The sequence below is a fragment of the Trichogramma pretiosum genome, unplaced genomic scaffold (genome assembly GCF_000599845.2).
Source record: "Trichogramma pretiosum strain Unisexual culture from Peru unplaced genomic scaffold, Tpre_2.0 scaffold24, whole genome shotgun sequence".
Classification (NCBI taxonomy): Eukaryota; Metazoa; Arthropoda; class Insecta; order Hymenoptera; family Trichogrammatidae; genus Trichogramma; species Trichogramma pretiosum.
In genome coordinates, this window is record NW_019641611.1 from 2,003,026 (window position 1) to 2,019,900 (window position 16,875).

At 33.7% G+C, this 16,875-nt stretch overlaps 1 protein-coding gene across 1 annotated transcript; it reads right to left on the reverse strand.

Moving 5' to 3' along the window:
* Positions 1-342: 342 nt before the first annotated feature.
* Positions 343-10,567, reverse strand: LOC106648210 (serine hydroxymethyltransferase, cytosolic). Its single transcript, XM_014364914.2, has 5 exons — positions 10,208-10,567; positions 8,069-8,280; positions 7,117-7,441; positions 4,788-5,287; positions 343-620 (listed from the first exon to the last, which is right to left on the reverse strand). Exons 1-5 carry the CDS (start codon positions 10,396-10,398, stop codon positions 454-456), a joined length of 1,395 nt encoding a protein of 464 aa, XP_014220400.1. The 5' UTR covers positions 10,399-10,567; the 3' UTR covers positions 343-453.
* Between the last annotated feature and the right edge of the window lie 6,308 nt (positions 10,568-16,875).

Consider the following 16,875-nt stretch of genomic DNA (forward strand, 5'->3'; position numbering starts at 1 on the left):
GACCATTTACCACTCTCTTTAAGAAGTCCTGAAATCTATAAAAAAAGCGTCAAATTTGGGCCTCTTGAATTAAGTGATAGATGGTCCCAAAAATTCTGAAAAAATTCAAGTAGATTCTTTGAAAAATTTTCAAACTTTTGATCGTTGCATTGCAGAAAGAGAAAGAGAGAGAGAAAGAGAGAAAGAGAAAGAGAGAAAGAGAAAGAGAGAAAGAGAAAGAGAAAGAGAAAGAGAGAAAGAGAAAGAGAAAGAGAGAGAGAGGAATTAGCGGTATGGAAAGATATATTTTTTAACTGCAGTATTCAATTATCGGAATTTAAATTATTAACCATGCACAACAAGGATCGTTTAGGTGAAATTGACCCACATATAATTTATTTGTAAATTAAAAAATTATAACAATACCATTTATTTATATTTTAAAATTTTTGATTTTAATAATATCATCATTGTTTAATATGATTCTTGTCCAGGTAACGAGAATGTTTTGGCGAATTTCTCCACTTCACCTTTAAGATCTTTAATCTTTTGTTGGAATGTCTGATCTGATTGCATTATTCTATTGAAGTCATTCAATTTTGGACCAGATTTTTCAGTTATTTCTTTGGCAATAGAAAGTCCTAAAAAACAAAAATAATTAGCAAGTTAAATTTAAATTGTTTTTTACAGTATATGTTTAATTTTTGAATGATTAAGTAGATTGGGTAAATGAAGATTAATTCTGCGCAAGTGCAAGAATAGTTAATTATTATCGGGTCATAATAGTAATTTACGATACAAGTGCCATACTTATGCCACCGAAAAGCGTGCCATAAATGTAAACTTATTTCACGCCGTACTAATAATATAAATATTACTAATTTGCAAAGCTTAAAATTTCATTTTCTGATTTAAATATCAAAACATACTATTGAAAAAGTTGTGCTACGTCAGGAAACATCATTTTTTTAACGAATATCATTCGGTGAAGACAGACAGTTGGATAAAATATCGAAATTAACCCATTAACGCCCAAAATGGCCAAATTTTTCGTTCACAAGGGATGTGTTTTTTCCCCATACTTTGAACCTTGAAAAGACTTAACATATAAATAATTTCATGTAAAATTTGATGACCGTTCAGGGTCTGGAATCAAATTTAAGGAGGCTGTAGCGATGCAAGGTGGTTCTGTATTAGAACGCTACATGCACAAGGCTATATGCATTACGCAGCGCACATCGTTACATGGTACAACATAGGGGAAATGCGTTAGACTCTTATATTTATATCATTCGAAAGCAAATAAGATTTCTTATGACATATATTAATTTCATTAACTTGTAAAGTGATTTGAGCTCACAGTACACTAAAAACTGCCACTTCCCATACAATTAAATGTTAAATGGCCAAAACTTTGAATCTCATTATTTTCCAAGTTTGCATGGTAAACTTTTTTCTTCGATCAACTTTTTCTTCAAACTCAATAGGTTCCGAGTAAAAAATTATACATTCTCACCCGTACATGCGTTTTCTTGCATGATGATATGCATGAACAGTTTACTTTACGGCCGCCATTTTGTTAGGGAAAGTGGTTGGAAAAATCTTTAGTAATTCCCTAAGGTACTTCTACATCTATGATCACCTATATTTTGATCATATTTATATTTTGAGTTTTTCACCGCAACAGTTCGAAAAAAATTCTCAAAGTCGATCGTGGCAAAAATTTTTACGTTTTTTCTGTTTAAACAATCATAACTTTTTAATGAAGCATCAAATCTTAAATTGGAGCCTAGATTATGAAAGGGCATTACATTTTACATGAAATTATGTATATGCAAAGTCTTCTTTAGGTCAAAAACATGGGAAAAAATTGCATTGATATATCAAGTGTTATTGGGATAGTTGCTTGTAGAAGAAATCCCTTTTTCAGTCCTTGTGCACTGATCTCCCACCTTAAGTGAGCCTTTCAGCTATGCTTCATAACTATTACTTATATTAATTATTATTATTTGTTCTTGATAAACAGAAGCAGTCATTTATTAACTCAACACAACCAAGTGTAGCTTAATTGATGACTTTTATAGTTTAAATTTATTATTTTTTTCTTTACTTATTTTCCCTTACAAAAATTTTCTATAGTATCCCACAAAATTCCTACAGGGGTCCTATAGGATTCCAGTAGGAATTTTGCGGGATCCTATAGAAAATTTTTATAAGGGTTTCTTCCTCCATTTCACCACTTCAGAGATCTCGTGAATATTTTAAAAATATTTTCAGAACTTTTGAAAGTAATAAAACATGCACTACTGATTACAGGCGGGGATGGAATTTTCAAGCGCACTCTCGATTTAAAACCGTCACTATCATTTCTGCAAGACGTCCTTCAGAAATTGCGGCACGAATTTACCCTCAGAAAATCTCTTAGAATTCCTTTTAAACTCCCTGAGGATTTTATGTAGGATTTTCTATGAGAATTGCTGCAGAATTTTCCTGCATGACTTTTTCTTAAAGTATTAGGATTATGCATAGTAGTTTGTGTAAAAATTAAAAAAAAATCATGCAAAGTTATATTGATGCAAAGGTCTATCAATAACGAAAAGCTGAGTTTCTTTTACGTATTAATAGCTGCGAAATCACGCAACGTTTAGTCATTCAAAGATAAAAAGCAGTTTATTATTATGTAGTTTTTCAATCTTCCTATGACTTGGTGACACTATTATTTAATAATCCAACAGCCGATATATTGACAATTGATTTTCTTATATCTTAATAATTGATTTTGAATTAATAACTAAAAATCAATTATTAATTAAATAAGATTTTCAATTATTTAATTGTTCTAAATTCAATTGAGACACAATGGAATCATGACGTATAAAATAACCACCGCGTGGTTAAAAATCGAATAGTTATTATTTTCTTTTATTAATATTTTATCAAATTTTTCTATACGTTAGCCGCAATTGTTATCAAGTCAATTTTAATGCAGACTTACGAAGCGTTATCTCTTTAATCATTTACTGGAACTCACACAGGCGAGCCTATTAGTATCGATCTCTATTAAACCATTATTTTGGAATTTCCCTTAACTTTAATCACGATTAAATAACAGATAGTCCAGTGCAGATAGATTTTTTTGGGCAAAAAATAATAGTAGCAAACGACCTATACCATGTTGTAGGGGGAGTCTCAGGGAGTATGTAGACAAAATCTGTCTCCATATGGAGGTGAACTTTTTTAGTTATTAACAAAAAACCGAGAAAAATTTGCCCTGTTTTTGGTTTTTTGAAAATAACTCGAAAACGAAAAAAGCTACGGTATTGGCCCCATGAGATGAAATTTAGAGAATTTAATCCCCTTTAAAACCCATTTTGTTACGACCCGATCGGATAAATAGTTTCCGAGAAAATTGAGGAAATGTGTGGAAAAACGTGGTTTTTTGCAAAATCTTCAAAAATTCATATCTCCGTTAGTTTTTGGAATTAAGGGACGAAATTTTGCACAAAAGTAGCTCTTATTATGTAGAATAACTGTGCAAAATTTCAACCAGATCGGATAAAAAGTTTTGGAGATATTAATTTTACAAGATGGAAAGCGGCGATTTTGGTTTTTTGTTGATAGGCCGATTTGAGGTATAAAAAATTAACTTTTGGAACTTTTTATTACGGATTTGGAAACTAGAATAAATTTCCGACAAAATGTATATCTCAGTTCTCCCATTAGTTATGTAAAAGTATTAAAAAAATGCACGCAAACATTGCGCGTTTCGGCAAAAATTCGCGTCGTCGCGCTGCCGGGAGGCGGTGGTGGGGAGTCGAGGCAGAGGAGAAGTGCCGCGCGACGTGTGTGTTGCCGCTTGTTGTCACTTCTCCTCCGCTGCCTCGACTCTCCACCACCGCCTCCCGGCAGCGCGACGACGCGAATTTTTGCCGAAACGCGCAATGTTTGCGTGCATTTTTTTAATACTTTTACATAACTAATGGGAGAACTGAGATATACATTTTGTCGGAAATTTATTCTAGTTTCCAAATCCGTAATAAAAAGTTCCAAAAGTTAATTTTTTATACCTCAAATCGGCCTATCAACAAAAAACCAAAATCGCCGCTTTCTATCTTGTAAAATTAATATCTCCAAAACTTTTTATCCGATCTGGTTGAAATTTTGCACAGTTATTCTACAAAATAAGAGCTACTTTTGCGCAAAATTTCGTCCCTTAATTCCAAAAACTAACGGAGATATGAATTTTTGAAGATTTTGCAAAAAACCACGTTTTTCCGCACATTTCCTCAATTTTCTCGGAAACTATTCATCCGATCGGGTCGTAACAAAATGGGTTTTAAAGGGGATTAAATTCTCTAAATTTCATCTCATGGGGCCAATACCGTAGCTTTTTTCGTTTTCGAGTTATTTTCAAAAAACCAAAAACAGGGCAAATTTTTCTCGGTTTTTTGTTAATAACTAAAAAAGTTCACCTCCATATGGAGACAGATTTTGTCTACATACTCCCTGAGACTCCCCCTACAACATGGTATAGGTCGTTTGCTACTATTATTTTTTGTCCAAATCGGCCTTTTTTCAGCTAAGTGCACTGGACTAAGAGTGAAATGAAAGTGAAATGAAAGTGAAATGGAAATGACATTTAAGTGACACAAGTTTTTGAAAACCTTAGTAAAATGCAATCGGAACAGAAAGACAAAAAATTATGTCAATTATATCGTTTTTAAAATCAATTAAATTGTTTTCCAAGTATTATACATATTGTAAGTGTAATTATAATTCGATTCATTCGAACTAAAAAATATATGTACCTTGATGAATAAAAGTGGCGACTTGTTCAATATCCTTTTCTGAAAATCCACGAGTGGTAAGAGCAGGAGTTCCAAGCCTAATGCCACTTGGGTTAAATGCACTTTTGTCTCCAGGAACTGTATTTTTATTGCAGGCTATAGAAATTTCTTCTAATATCTTTTCGGCCTTAGATCCAGTTAAGCCAGTATTTCTCAAGTCAACTAACAACATGTGAACATCAGTTCCATCGGTACATATCTTGTATCCCAATTTTTGTAAGCTATTACTCAATTGTTGAGCGTTATTAATAACTTGTTTTTGATAAAGTTTGAAACCGTCAGTTTTGGCAAGTTTCATAGCAACTGCTATAGCTGCAATTGCATGATTATGTGGTCCACCTTGTAACCCTGGAAAGACAGCCATATTTATTTTATTTTCTATGTCATAGAAAATTTTCTCTCCATTTTTGTTTATCTTCTTTAATCCTTTTCGGTAAAAGATTACACCTGCACGTGGTCCTCTGTAATTAAAAATTATATTTATTCAAAAATAAATCTTAAATTATACATATTAAAATGCCATATAACACAGCATTTAATAAAAATACTTGTATAAAGTTTAATAATGCATTTTTTATAGCACCGTGGCATAAGTTCACATTTATAGCAAACTTTTCAGTGGCATAAGTAGTACATTCTGACACCGCGGTACCAGAAACTGCGACTTATGACTCGGAAAAGGGGTCATAAATGTGGGCTTAGCGCAGTGCTATAAAATTGAGTATGATACTCGTGCCGTAAAGGACTCTTTCTGACTCGGCTATTAGACGTACATACACACAGACATCATTCAGAAAGTGCGTCTATTTAGTCGCGATATTTAGTCGGGATAGGCTAGACACAAAAATTGACAAGAGTCTATTTCAGACCTAACACAGAGCTTACTTTATGAGAAAGCAAACAAATTAAAAAATTTATCGATACCTTTAAAAATAATTTTTTCGATTTTTTAATTCTGCTTCTGTTGGCACATACATTTAAAAAATTGCATACAAGGCTGTTAAAATGTTTGCAGTTAATTTTTTCTTAAATCTTTGGTTCCAACTGGATTCTAAGACAAAAACTTACTTCTCAAGATTATGGGCTTGCTTTGTTAAGGAGGGTTTTATTCAAACTGTTTAATTTTGCAGATTTAAAATATTGTTCTCACATTATAAAATAAAATTACATTGAACTCATTACAAGTTGGTTTACTCGTTAAGATAAATGATACACGATATCTCGTGGCCTGGGCAACATTAAACAACTAAGTTGGTTTCTAGAGACGCAGCACAGTGGTCGGAACAGTATTAAAAATTCACTAAACCTCAGTGTCAAGCGTGTGAGGCACCAATCGAAAATATAGACATAGTTTTCGATTCGGAAAAACATGACGAATCTAAAACCGTTTCCCTTTTTCATTTAGCTATAACCATCCGTACTCTGCAAACAATGATAGGAGCGTAAAAATGATGATTTAATTTAAAATTGGTTTATGAAAATTAGTCGCTGAAATAGATCACTCCAATTATATTCAATAATAATTATTTTTATAATGGGGTTAGCGTGACACTGGATGAACATTGGTCAAAATAAGTGTTAGAAGAAGTTCAAGCATATGAAAAAATAAATTTTAATTGTTTATGAAATATTATTAACATAAGTTAATGAAATCTAAATTTATGGATATTCCTCATTGGATCGATGATTATCATCGGTTTTTCTCATCGAGTAAATGAATGTTATGTTTTGACAAAATCAAATTGTTTAAATAAATTTTTTATAAAAATTCCTTAATTTGATTTTGTCAAAACATAACATTCGTTTTCTTGATGAGAAAAACTGACGATGATCATCGATCCAATGAGGAACATACATAAATTCAGTTAAATTTCATTAACTTATGTTAATAATATTTTATAAACAATTAGAATTTATTTTTTCATATGCGTGAACTTCTTATAACACATATTTTGACCAATGTTCATCCAGTGGCACGCAAACCCCATTATAAAGATAATTATTATTGAATATAATCGGAGTGATCTATTTCATCAACTAATTTTCATAAACTAATTTTAAATAAAATCATCATTTTTACACTCTTATCATTGTTTGTAGAGTACGGATGGTTATAGCTAAATGAAGAAGGGAAACGGTTTTAGATTCGTCATGTTTTTCCGAATCTAAAATTATGTCTAGATTTTCGATTGGTGCCTCATACGCTTGACACTGAGGTTTAGTGCATTTTTAATACTGTTCCGACCACTGCGCGCAGTGTCCAAAAGCATTTGATAAAAGTATAATTTACCTTAAAGTTTTATGAGTTGTAGTAGTCACGACGTCACTATATTCAAATGGACTTGGTATTACACCTGCAGCTACTAATCCAGATATATGCGCCATGTCACTGAAGAGGTATGCATCGACGTCATCTGCTATTTCTCTAAACCGCTTATAATCCAAGCATCGACTATAGCAAGATACTCCTGCTATAATGATTTTTGGTTGGAATAATTTGGCATCTTCATGAAGTTTTTCGTAATCAATAATTCCAGTTTCAGGTTTGACCTTGTAAGGCATAGATTCAAAAAAAATTGAAGTAGCAGATATTTTCTTTTGTTTGGTTGAGAAACCTAGAATAAAAATAATAATTTATAAAATTTCGACCTGTAAAAGTACAAACTCAGGTATTTGAAAACTGAGGGACACGAAATAATAGTTTAACTGTTGAATGGTATGTTGTAAATGTGGATTATATGAGTAAATAGAACATGAGTAATAGAACAATAAGCTCGCAAAGGACCCAAAATCATTCAAGAGTAAATTGTATTTGATTCAATTTTTTTTTTAAATATTCGGGGTACGAGTCAACAGATTATACCAGATTATCTACACAACTTGAATTATTGTACTTTATAGCACTGCGTGGCATAAGTTCACATTTATGGCACGCTTTTCGGTGGCATAAGTCGCACATTCTGGCACCGCTGCGTTCGCATCACACTCGCATACGCTCGTGCGCTAACCTTACTTCGCGCTAACAGAAAGTGCGACTCATGACTCGGAAAAGGGGGCATAAATGTGAACTTAGCACAGTTCTATAAAATGTTGTACGATACTCGTGCCACTAGTATCGTAAAGTACTATTATTGTACATCCAATTTGCAAATTTTTTACGTAACTCAAGAGGGAAGTGAATAGAAACAGTAAGAAGACAGAGTTTATTAGTACATTTAATAATGTATGCATTGATATCATACCATGAGTCAAGTGACCACCATCAGGTAAATCCAATCCCATTATACGCCCATGAGGCTGAATTAATCCAGTGTAAACAGCAAAATTAGCTGGGCTACCAGAGTATGGTTGGACGTTACATCCCCATTCTTCGGGAGACAAATTAAAGGCCTCCAAACATCTTTGTTGGGCCAATATCTCAATTTCATCAATGTACTCATTTCCACCGTAGTATCTTGAAAAAAATTTTTTTTTTGTAATATTAAAACTAATATTGAAATAATGGAATTTGAGAATAACGTTAGCCAAAAATAAACACTATATATATTTTACCGCTACCTACGAAAATACCTAAGGTACGGACATTTGGGGCAAAAAATATGTTATTATACAGAACTTTACGATATGATTGGGCTATAACCTATAAATAACCCTTTTCGTCCCGGCGTGGTTTCGGCTGCGCTCGGACCTTAATAGCCATGCCAAAAAGTGTTACTTATGGCACTAGTATCGTAAAGTACTAATATTATATCCGCATCATAATTTACTATTATAGCAGAAGAGGCTTAAATTATTGTGTAGAGCTTTTAATTAGTACTATAAATTACTGCGATGATTTTCATAACTACCCCAGTGGATAATAGTACTTTACGATACAAGGGCTATGAGTAACACTTTACTTATAAATTGCGATTTATTATTACGCACCGTAATGCTATAAAAGTTTCAGATAAAATATGTGATTCTTCTAAATTTTTTATTACAGTTCAGTACATTTAATTATGTTTCATTACGTATTATTAGAAAGATGAAAAACCTATATAAATTTAACTTAATTCAAGCATCAGTTTTAAATTATAATTTTTTTTTGTAAATCTTTGTAAAAATTTTTTAATCTGTTTTAGAGAAATGAAAATATTGAATGAAATTCAAAATTCATAAAATAATATGAATGAAAATATTTAAAAATTTGTCATAAAAAACATGATCTTGTTATGAAAATTTATCTGACTAAATTCTCTCTAGAAGTTTAAAATATTTTTACATTTCATTATAGTACATACTGTAATATGATATACTTTGAACTTTTATTTTACTCTTTTTTAAATATCTTTTGTCAAGACACCTGTTATATTCTATAATGTGTATATGACACCTCATTTAGTGCTGGCCTCAAGTTCAATCGATAACTGGTTCAAATCTGATTTTTGAAATAAAAATGATCCAACTCAAAATTAAAAGATTTTGTATGTGGGCATAATTAAAATCTCTTTTGATTTCCTTATTACTTAAGTATTACAACTGGTGCTTAGAAAAATATATTTTTTGTGTTTTATTCTCTTTATCACATGAAAAATTTTTGTAGTACTGAATTTTTGCAGAATTGATGAACTCTAATAAAATTTCATTGCCCCTTAGAAACTGTTATTAGCTCTTTTTAATTCCCATCCAAACTTTTGGTTAAAAAATAGTTAAAAAAAAAAAAGGTAATTTTTGTAAAAAAATCCATATCAATGAAAAACTTGTATATACTTTTAAAACTCTCAAAAAGCATCTGTTAACAGTTATAAGACTTTTCATTAATCTTTTCTTAATAGTTCATGATTTTTTTCAAAAGTTTATAATTGTGGTTCAAATTCTATTAGAGAAATAATTTTTACTTGGGTAACTACAAAATTATATAACATGTATAGTTTACAAATTCAATTCAGATTCAGATAGTATAAAAATTGACACAAAAGCAAAAAAAAAAAGAAATAAAATATAAAACTTCTCAAAAAATTAAAAATTTGAAACTGAAGTTGAATTGAACATGTACATATTTAGCTTCAATTTTATGATTTTTTATCTACGATTAAGGAAAATGGTATAAATTTATTGAATAAAATCTTTAGTTCATTTAGTTTTTCACCATTTCTTCATGATATATTAAATGATTTGAAGCTGGTTTTTAAACTTATGTTAAAAAGCGAGTTTAATCTTTTAATATTTATTAACACTGGTTTTGAGGGTCAGAATCAACAAAAATAAAAGTTGCAGATAAATTAAATGTTAGTTGAACAAAAATGATTTTTAGAACATGTAATTTTATATGCATAAAATACTAAGTTATCTTAGCTAAAATATAAGGAACTGATTTGAAGAAAAGTTCGAATTCTAACCTTTGATGAGGGAGTCCTTCACTATACTTATTGTGCAAACAGGAACTCAAACATTGGAGAACACTCAAAGAGGTAAAATTTTCACTAGCAATCAACTCTAAACTACATTTTTGTCTTTCTTTTTCTTTTTCAATAATTTGAAACAATTCTGGGTCCAGCTCCCATAAGTTTTCCTGCAAAGTTTTATCCATCTTCTTTTGATAAAAATGTATTCAACTAGTTATAGTTAAGATGTATAACGTTCCTCAAACACTTCTTTTGAACTAAACTAAAAATCCGTTGCTTTTGGCTCTCAAAAACCTAGCCACGCGGCAAAGTGAGAAGAAATCTCGCAGAACCAATACTGTAAGAACTAATTAAACGGAAGTTTTATAAAGGGTACTGTGAAACTTATAAAAATTTTAAACTCAATATATCGATAAATCAACTATTGCACATATTTTTATCGATCATATTTGCGATGGATAATCCATTGTTATTATAATTTTTTCAATAAATAGTCGAGTGAATCTACCAGTACTCGACCGATAATTTAAATTTGAACCCTTAATATGAACGTTTTTATCAACTTAAAATTTGGGAAGAAATTAAATGATATGTTTACCTTTTAACTATGAATTTTCAAAGTGGTATTTATTATTCACATTTTATTCGTTATTGAATAAAATACATTGAAGAAGAGATACAACATTTGTTTAAATTTAAAATCCATAATTGTTTTCTTATGCTATAACTAATTATGTAATTATTATTATTTATATTAATTATTATTGTCAATTCGATAAAGAGGCTCTTGGCTAGGGAAAACAATAATATTATATGTATTCATTTTATTATCAGTGCAATATCTTAATGACATTATTTTTACCTTGTTTAAAATAATCACTTCTCAAGGCCAATATTTTTATAATCTTCGTAAATAAATACCGTTCAAAGTCATTGACAATAAAAAAAATGCAATATTAATTAATACAATCAAATAAATATAATTATTTTTAAATTATTTTAAAGAAAAAAAAAAATTTCTATAAATACCTATACTTCTTTAAAAAGATAATTTTCTAAATTATTTGATTAAGTTATTTAATATCAGTTGTTAAAATGTACCTTTATTTATTTGTTATCCAAAATTAATAAAAATATCTATGAAAAATGGAAATTTTTAAAGAATTATACTTCCATATTCAAACATGGTTGTTTTTTTACCATTAAAAATAGGTTTGAGAACATAAAAAATTTTTCTATTGTAAATAAAATTCAATCAAGTGAATTAATCAATCAAGCGAACTTGTGAAGTTCGATTGTAATTATTTGAGTTCCTTGTTCGAAAAGATTACTTTGTAGTACTACTCCTTGGTCGTAGATGTCGCACTTGTTTAAAGAGTTGTGAGTTTTTTTGCCGTCTATATTACTCCTCTGCCACCGTGCAGCCACTGGTGGCGCTTCTTCGTCATTTGTAAAGGGTAGAATTTTTTTATTTTTCGGACGGGAAAGTTATCTTTTCGAACAAGGAACTCAAATAATTACAATCGATTTTCACAAGTTCGTTTGATTGATTAATTATTTTACGTTCCTTGTATTGTTTTCAAGATTACTTTGTAGATTTTTAGAGTAATGAAAAGATTACTTTATTATTTTATAACATTTTATGTTCATACAATTTTCAAACATTGTTGATATTATTATTAAAAACTTTATAAGCAAAATTTTCCTTAATATTAACAATAGGTCTATTATGAAATTTCATGAAAACGGTAGAATTATATGACCACCCAGCTGCTTTTTTAATAATATTGATGTTTAGCCCGTTTTCTTTGGCTTTAGATGTAGACGCATGTTACGTTGAGTGACCTGTGTACACCCACCGGGTTAGATACTCGGACCTCGAAAATTTGAGATCGATTAGTTGCTTCCTTCACTGTTTATAAACAACAGCGCGTGACTACATTTTTACGACGGACGCTGCGCAGTGAAGGAAGCGAGTAATCGATCTCAAATTTTCGAGGTCCGAGTATCTAACCCGGCGGGTGTACTTAGGGTCTATGTGACATCATTTTAAAACTGTTCTTAGCCATTGACTAATTGTTTGTGATGTGGCTACCTGATATGGCTTTATTGTACTGATTAATAGATTATCTGTATCTGCTCGTAAAGTAGCGGTAGTGCTTATATAGTGCAGTAAAGTTTTAGCTATGCAAATCTCTTGATTCTTATTGAAGAAAAGTAAGAAGGCATAAGGTTGTTCCTTTCCCACCATAGATGTTTTGATTAGATCCTTGATTCTTATTTCTACTCCTTCTTTTTGTTTCTTTATATTTTCTAACTTAATCAATGCTATACTTTGAGCACGAAATCCTGTACTCAAAGCTAATAGCATAGTTAATTTTAAAGTCAATTTTTCCAAAGAGAGTGATTCCATCGGCCAACATTTCTTCATTTCCTCTAATACCGGAGTTACATCCTATGTATCTGAATATTTTGGAGTTGGAGGTTTCCTGCGATACACACCCTTGAAAAATCTTTCTATTTCTTTAGAGTTTTGTAATTCGTTGTTATTTAGTAAAGAAATAGCTGACCGCATAGAATTTAAAGAGCCATGCTTGGCGCCTTTGTTCATTTCTTGAGTCACGAATTTTAGTACACTTTTAACTTTAGTTTGAAATAAATCGTGGTGTTCTGACTTGCAGAAGTTTGCCCATTTCTTCAAGACTGAGTTATATTGTTTCATCGTACCTTCTGATATGAATTTAATCAATACGTCTACAGTTGATTTGTCATGCCCTCTTCTCTCAAAGGCTTGCCTGATAATACACCTGCAACTAGGGTCAGCTGACTAGCCAGAGGATGATTTTCCTTGCCGTTGGTGGAAATTAATAGTGAGTTAGACGGTTTAAAAAAAATAGGTTCTTTTATCAACATTTTTGCAAACGTCGGGTATCATGGTTGTGTATCCCATGCTGGTAAAACCATAATTCCCGTACATTGCTGTTCTTTAATTTTTCTTAAGACTTTTGCGATGAGAGCAAATGGTGGAAAGGCGTACCAAGACTAGTCTGACCAATCTATTGTAAATACATTAATGGCATGTGCTAGAGGATCTCGTTGCCAAGAGCAGAAAATATCACACTTTTTGTTCTCTCTTGACGCGAATAAATCAATATAAGGTTTTCCCAGTCTTTTTATAATTTTAGAAAACGCATCATGCGACAGTTCCCCCTCTGTATCCGAATTTTTTATTCTTGAGTCTTCATCTGCTGGATTCTCTTCGGATGCTACATATTCGGTGAATAGCCATATGTTACGGTCTATGTACCATGACCAAATCTTTCTTGTGATCTCATTAAGATATTTATATTTTATTTCCCCCATTTTATTTATGTATGATATTGCTACTAGATTATCGATTCTTAAGAGTATCTGACAGTCTCGGTAGTGTTGCGCAAAGCTTTGTAAAGCCAAGTATGCCGCTAATAATTCCAAATAATTTATATGTTGCTTTTTTTGATTATCATCCCAAAAACCGTGAATGTGATTCTCATTGCATACACCACCTCAGCCAGTTATTGATGCATCCGAAAATATTTCTTTTTTGAATTTGAATTCACGTATATTATTGAAAGATGTCTGTATTTGCTCTTTTCACCATTTTAAATCTCTAAGCGCCTGGTCCGTCATTGTAATTATTTGCGTTTTATTGCACTCATTAATTGGGCCTAGCCTCCATTTTATTATTTCCAGCTCTTTATAATAAAGCCATCCATATTTTACTGCCAGGCAAGCACTGACTAACGTTCCAATGAGGCTCAGTAATTCTTCATATTTACATTTTTTGTGTTTTAGAACCTGAGCGACTCTGTTTTTCACTGTGAGTTTCTTTGCTTCCGTTAATTCGATTCTCATAAGATCAGAACTTATCATCATACCCAAGTATTTACAAATTCTTTTGGGTTCGAAAATTGACTTGTTATGGTTAATAATAAATCCAAGACTTTGAAGCAATATTTTAGTGTAGACATAAGGTACTGTACTCAAGCCAAATGGGCAGCACGTGAATTTATAAATGTTGTTGTTCCATATGAATTTTAAATACTTCTGTGATTCTTTGCTTACTGGGATGAGAAAATAAGCATCTTTACGATCTATGCTGCACATGAAGTCTCCTTTTCTAGTATGTTAATTGCTGTACGCATATCTTCCATTTACGACTTCAGGTATGAATTCATTGAAATTTTTTAAATTTAATATGAAGCGATGCGATCCATCTGGCTTGGGTACAGTAAAGAAAGATGATATAAATTCATCTGATTGATGGCCAGTCTGAACTATCGCACCTATCTTTTGAAGTTTCCTTATCGATTCATTTATGATTTCTTTATTGATTTCTAAATCTCTTTTAATAGAGTATTTCTGACTGGGCTTATTTATCAAAGGTATTTGTAATCTCTTATTGTATTGAGTATGAATGTATTGTTTGTTATCTCTTCCCATGCTAAGGAAAACATAGCGAGTCTTCCTGCTAGTTTTACCTAAGTTAAGCTCTCCTCTTGAGTGGTTGAGGCTGGTTGTAATTGCGACGGTTGTTCTGCTTGCTGTAGTTGCTCTGGCCCTGAGAGCTGCTCGCTTGATGATTTTTGGGGGCAAAGTATGAGAATCTCCTGTTCTGGTTCCTCTGACTGCCCACCGTCTTGGTCGAGGAACTCTTCCAGTTTAAATTACTGCTTGATTTTGGTCCAAGTAAATCTTTCTTGAGTTGTTCAGCTATTTTAAGATCGCTTATGAGCTCTTTGACATTGTCTCCAAATAAGTATTCAGTTGGTTCTGCTTTGTCAAGTAGAGTCTTGATTCTGTTGTCAAATTGTGGTGGACGTATCCACGAGATAAGACAATGATTAAGCAGAACGTATTACTTAGCAATAGTTACGTAGAATGGAGTACTATGTGTACGTGTGGCTTGCTTGAGCAACCAGCTCGGACTGGCGAGCGATGCGCGTGTTATGACCCAGTCACGAGAACGTAGTCGCGTCGCTTCGTTCCCTACTGGTATGCGTAGCTGCTTATTCCTTCGGTGGGGTTGCTCCTCGATAAACGCGTAGAAACGCGAAGAAGCTGCTGTGTCCCTCCTCGGTAGTGATTTACCTCCGAAGGTGGAAAATAATGACCTCAACGAGGTGGGCCGACGTTGCCTTAACTCTGGCGAGGAGGACTTACGTCAGGGGAGGTCACGTCAACGAGTGCAACGGCCTCGTTGCTGCTCGATATGCGCGTGCTCCGTTCGTTCAAATTGCAAGTCGGAGCTTGCGAGGGTCGGTCGGTGACCTGCGGGTCGTGAGACTCTGTGGCGCGACTCTTTCCTCTGGACGATCTTGCTCGCGTCGAGAGTCAAAAGGACATCCGTCCAAGTTGGTACCCGAACACGAGGTCGACCGAAGAGAGGGAAAGAGGGATTATCGGCACTGAACCGTCAGAGTCTCATACCGGGATATTCTCCCGTGCGCGATACAGTGGCGATGAGCGACTGTGATAATCTCGTTCGACGGACTATGTCCGGTAATTAGCTCGGAGGCTAACTTCACTAAATAACTCAGAGGCTAAGTTCACTAATTGCTCACGAGACTAAGTCCACCAACTAGCTCTGCGGCTGAGTTCTTCACGGATATGCTCCTAACAAAGTTAAGTCCAGCAGAGGTTCGTTAATGTAATCGGTTCGTAAGTCAATTAGTAAGAGCTGGGGTAGTGCTCGGTTGGTCGTTCAAGAATGAATGATCCGTGGCTTGGATGCTCCTTTCCTTTTACACTCGCGGTCTGGGCGAAAGGTAGGGGAGAAAGTGAAAGAGAAGACAAGAGAGAAAGAGAGAGAGAGAGAGGGGAAAAGAAAGACACGTGCCGCGGTGGCTCTGCTGCTTTGATCTGCGACTCGCCGGTCAGCCGATCTTACGGGCCGCGATTGTCGGCCTTCATACTTTGATCTACGACTCGCGGGTCAACTGATCCTTGACATGCGCTACCGTGAATCCGATCGTCGGCTTTGCCGATTTAAGGGCGCGTGTCGCGCGAGTTCGATTGTCGGCTTTATTGCCTTGATCTCTGACCCTCGAGTCAGCCGATTTCCGAGAAGCGGGGGCAGGTCGCGGCAGTAGCCCGTTTTGCCGGTCTAAACCTGCGTTGTTGTTGTTGTTTTTAAGGAGCCGTGCGTTGCTCAACTTCACCATTTCGATGAGCGGTGCGTCGGTCGATGTGGGGCTTTTCATCGCCTTGAGGGAGCCGTGCGTCGCTCAACCTCGTTACTTCGACGTGAGGCTTTTCGTCGCCTCGAAAGAGCTGTGCGTTGCTCGATGTGAGGCTTGTCTGTAGTTTTGAGGGAGCTGTGCGTCGCTCAACCTCGCCGCCCTCGAGCATTGGTCAGCTTTGGAGCTCGTAGCGCGCTATCTCTAGAACGGAGCCGAGCATCGCCCGTTCAAGCGTTTGTTATATCTTCCGGATGCTCCGGCAGATGGCGCTGCTGCTCAGGGCCGGATTATTACAGCACCTTCCCCGAGAAAAAGGTGTGATCTAGTGATCGCACCCTTTAATGTTCCTTCTTCTGCTGCTTTTTATTAATATCATTATATATATATTTTTCTTCTCTCTCTTTTTTTTTTTTTTTTTTTTTTTTTTTTTTTTTTTTTTTT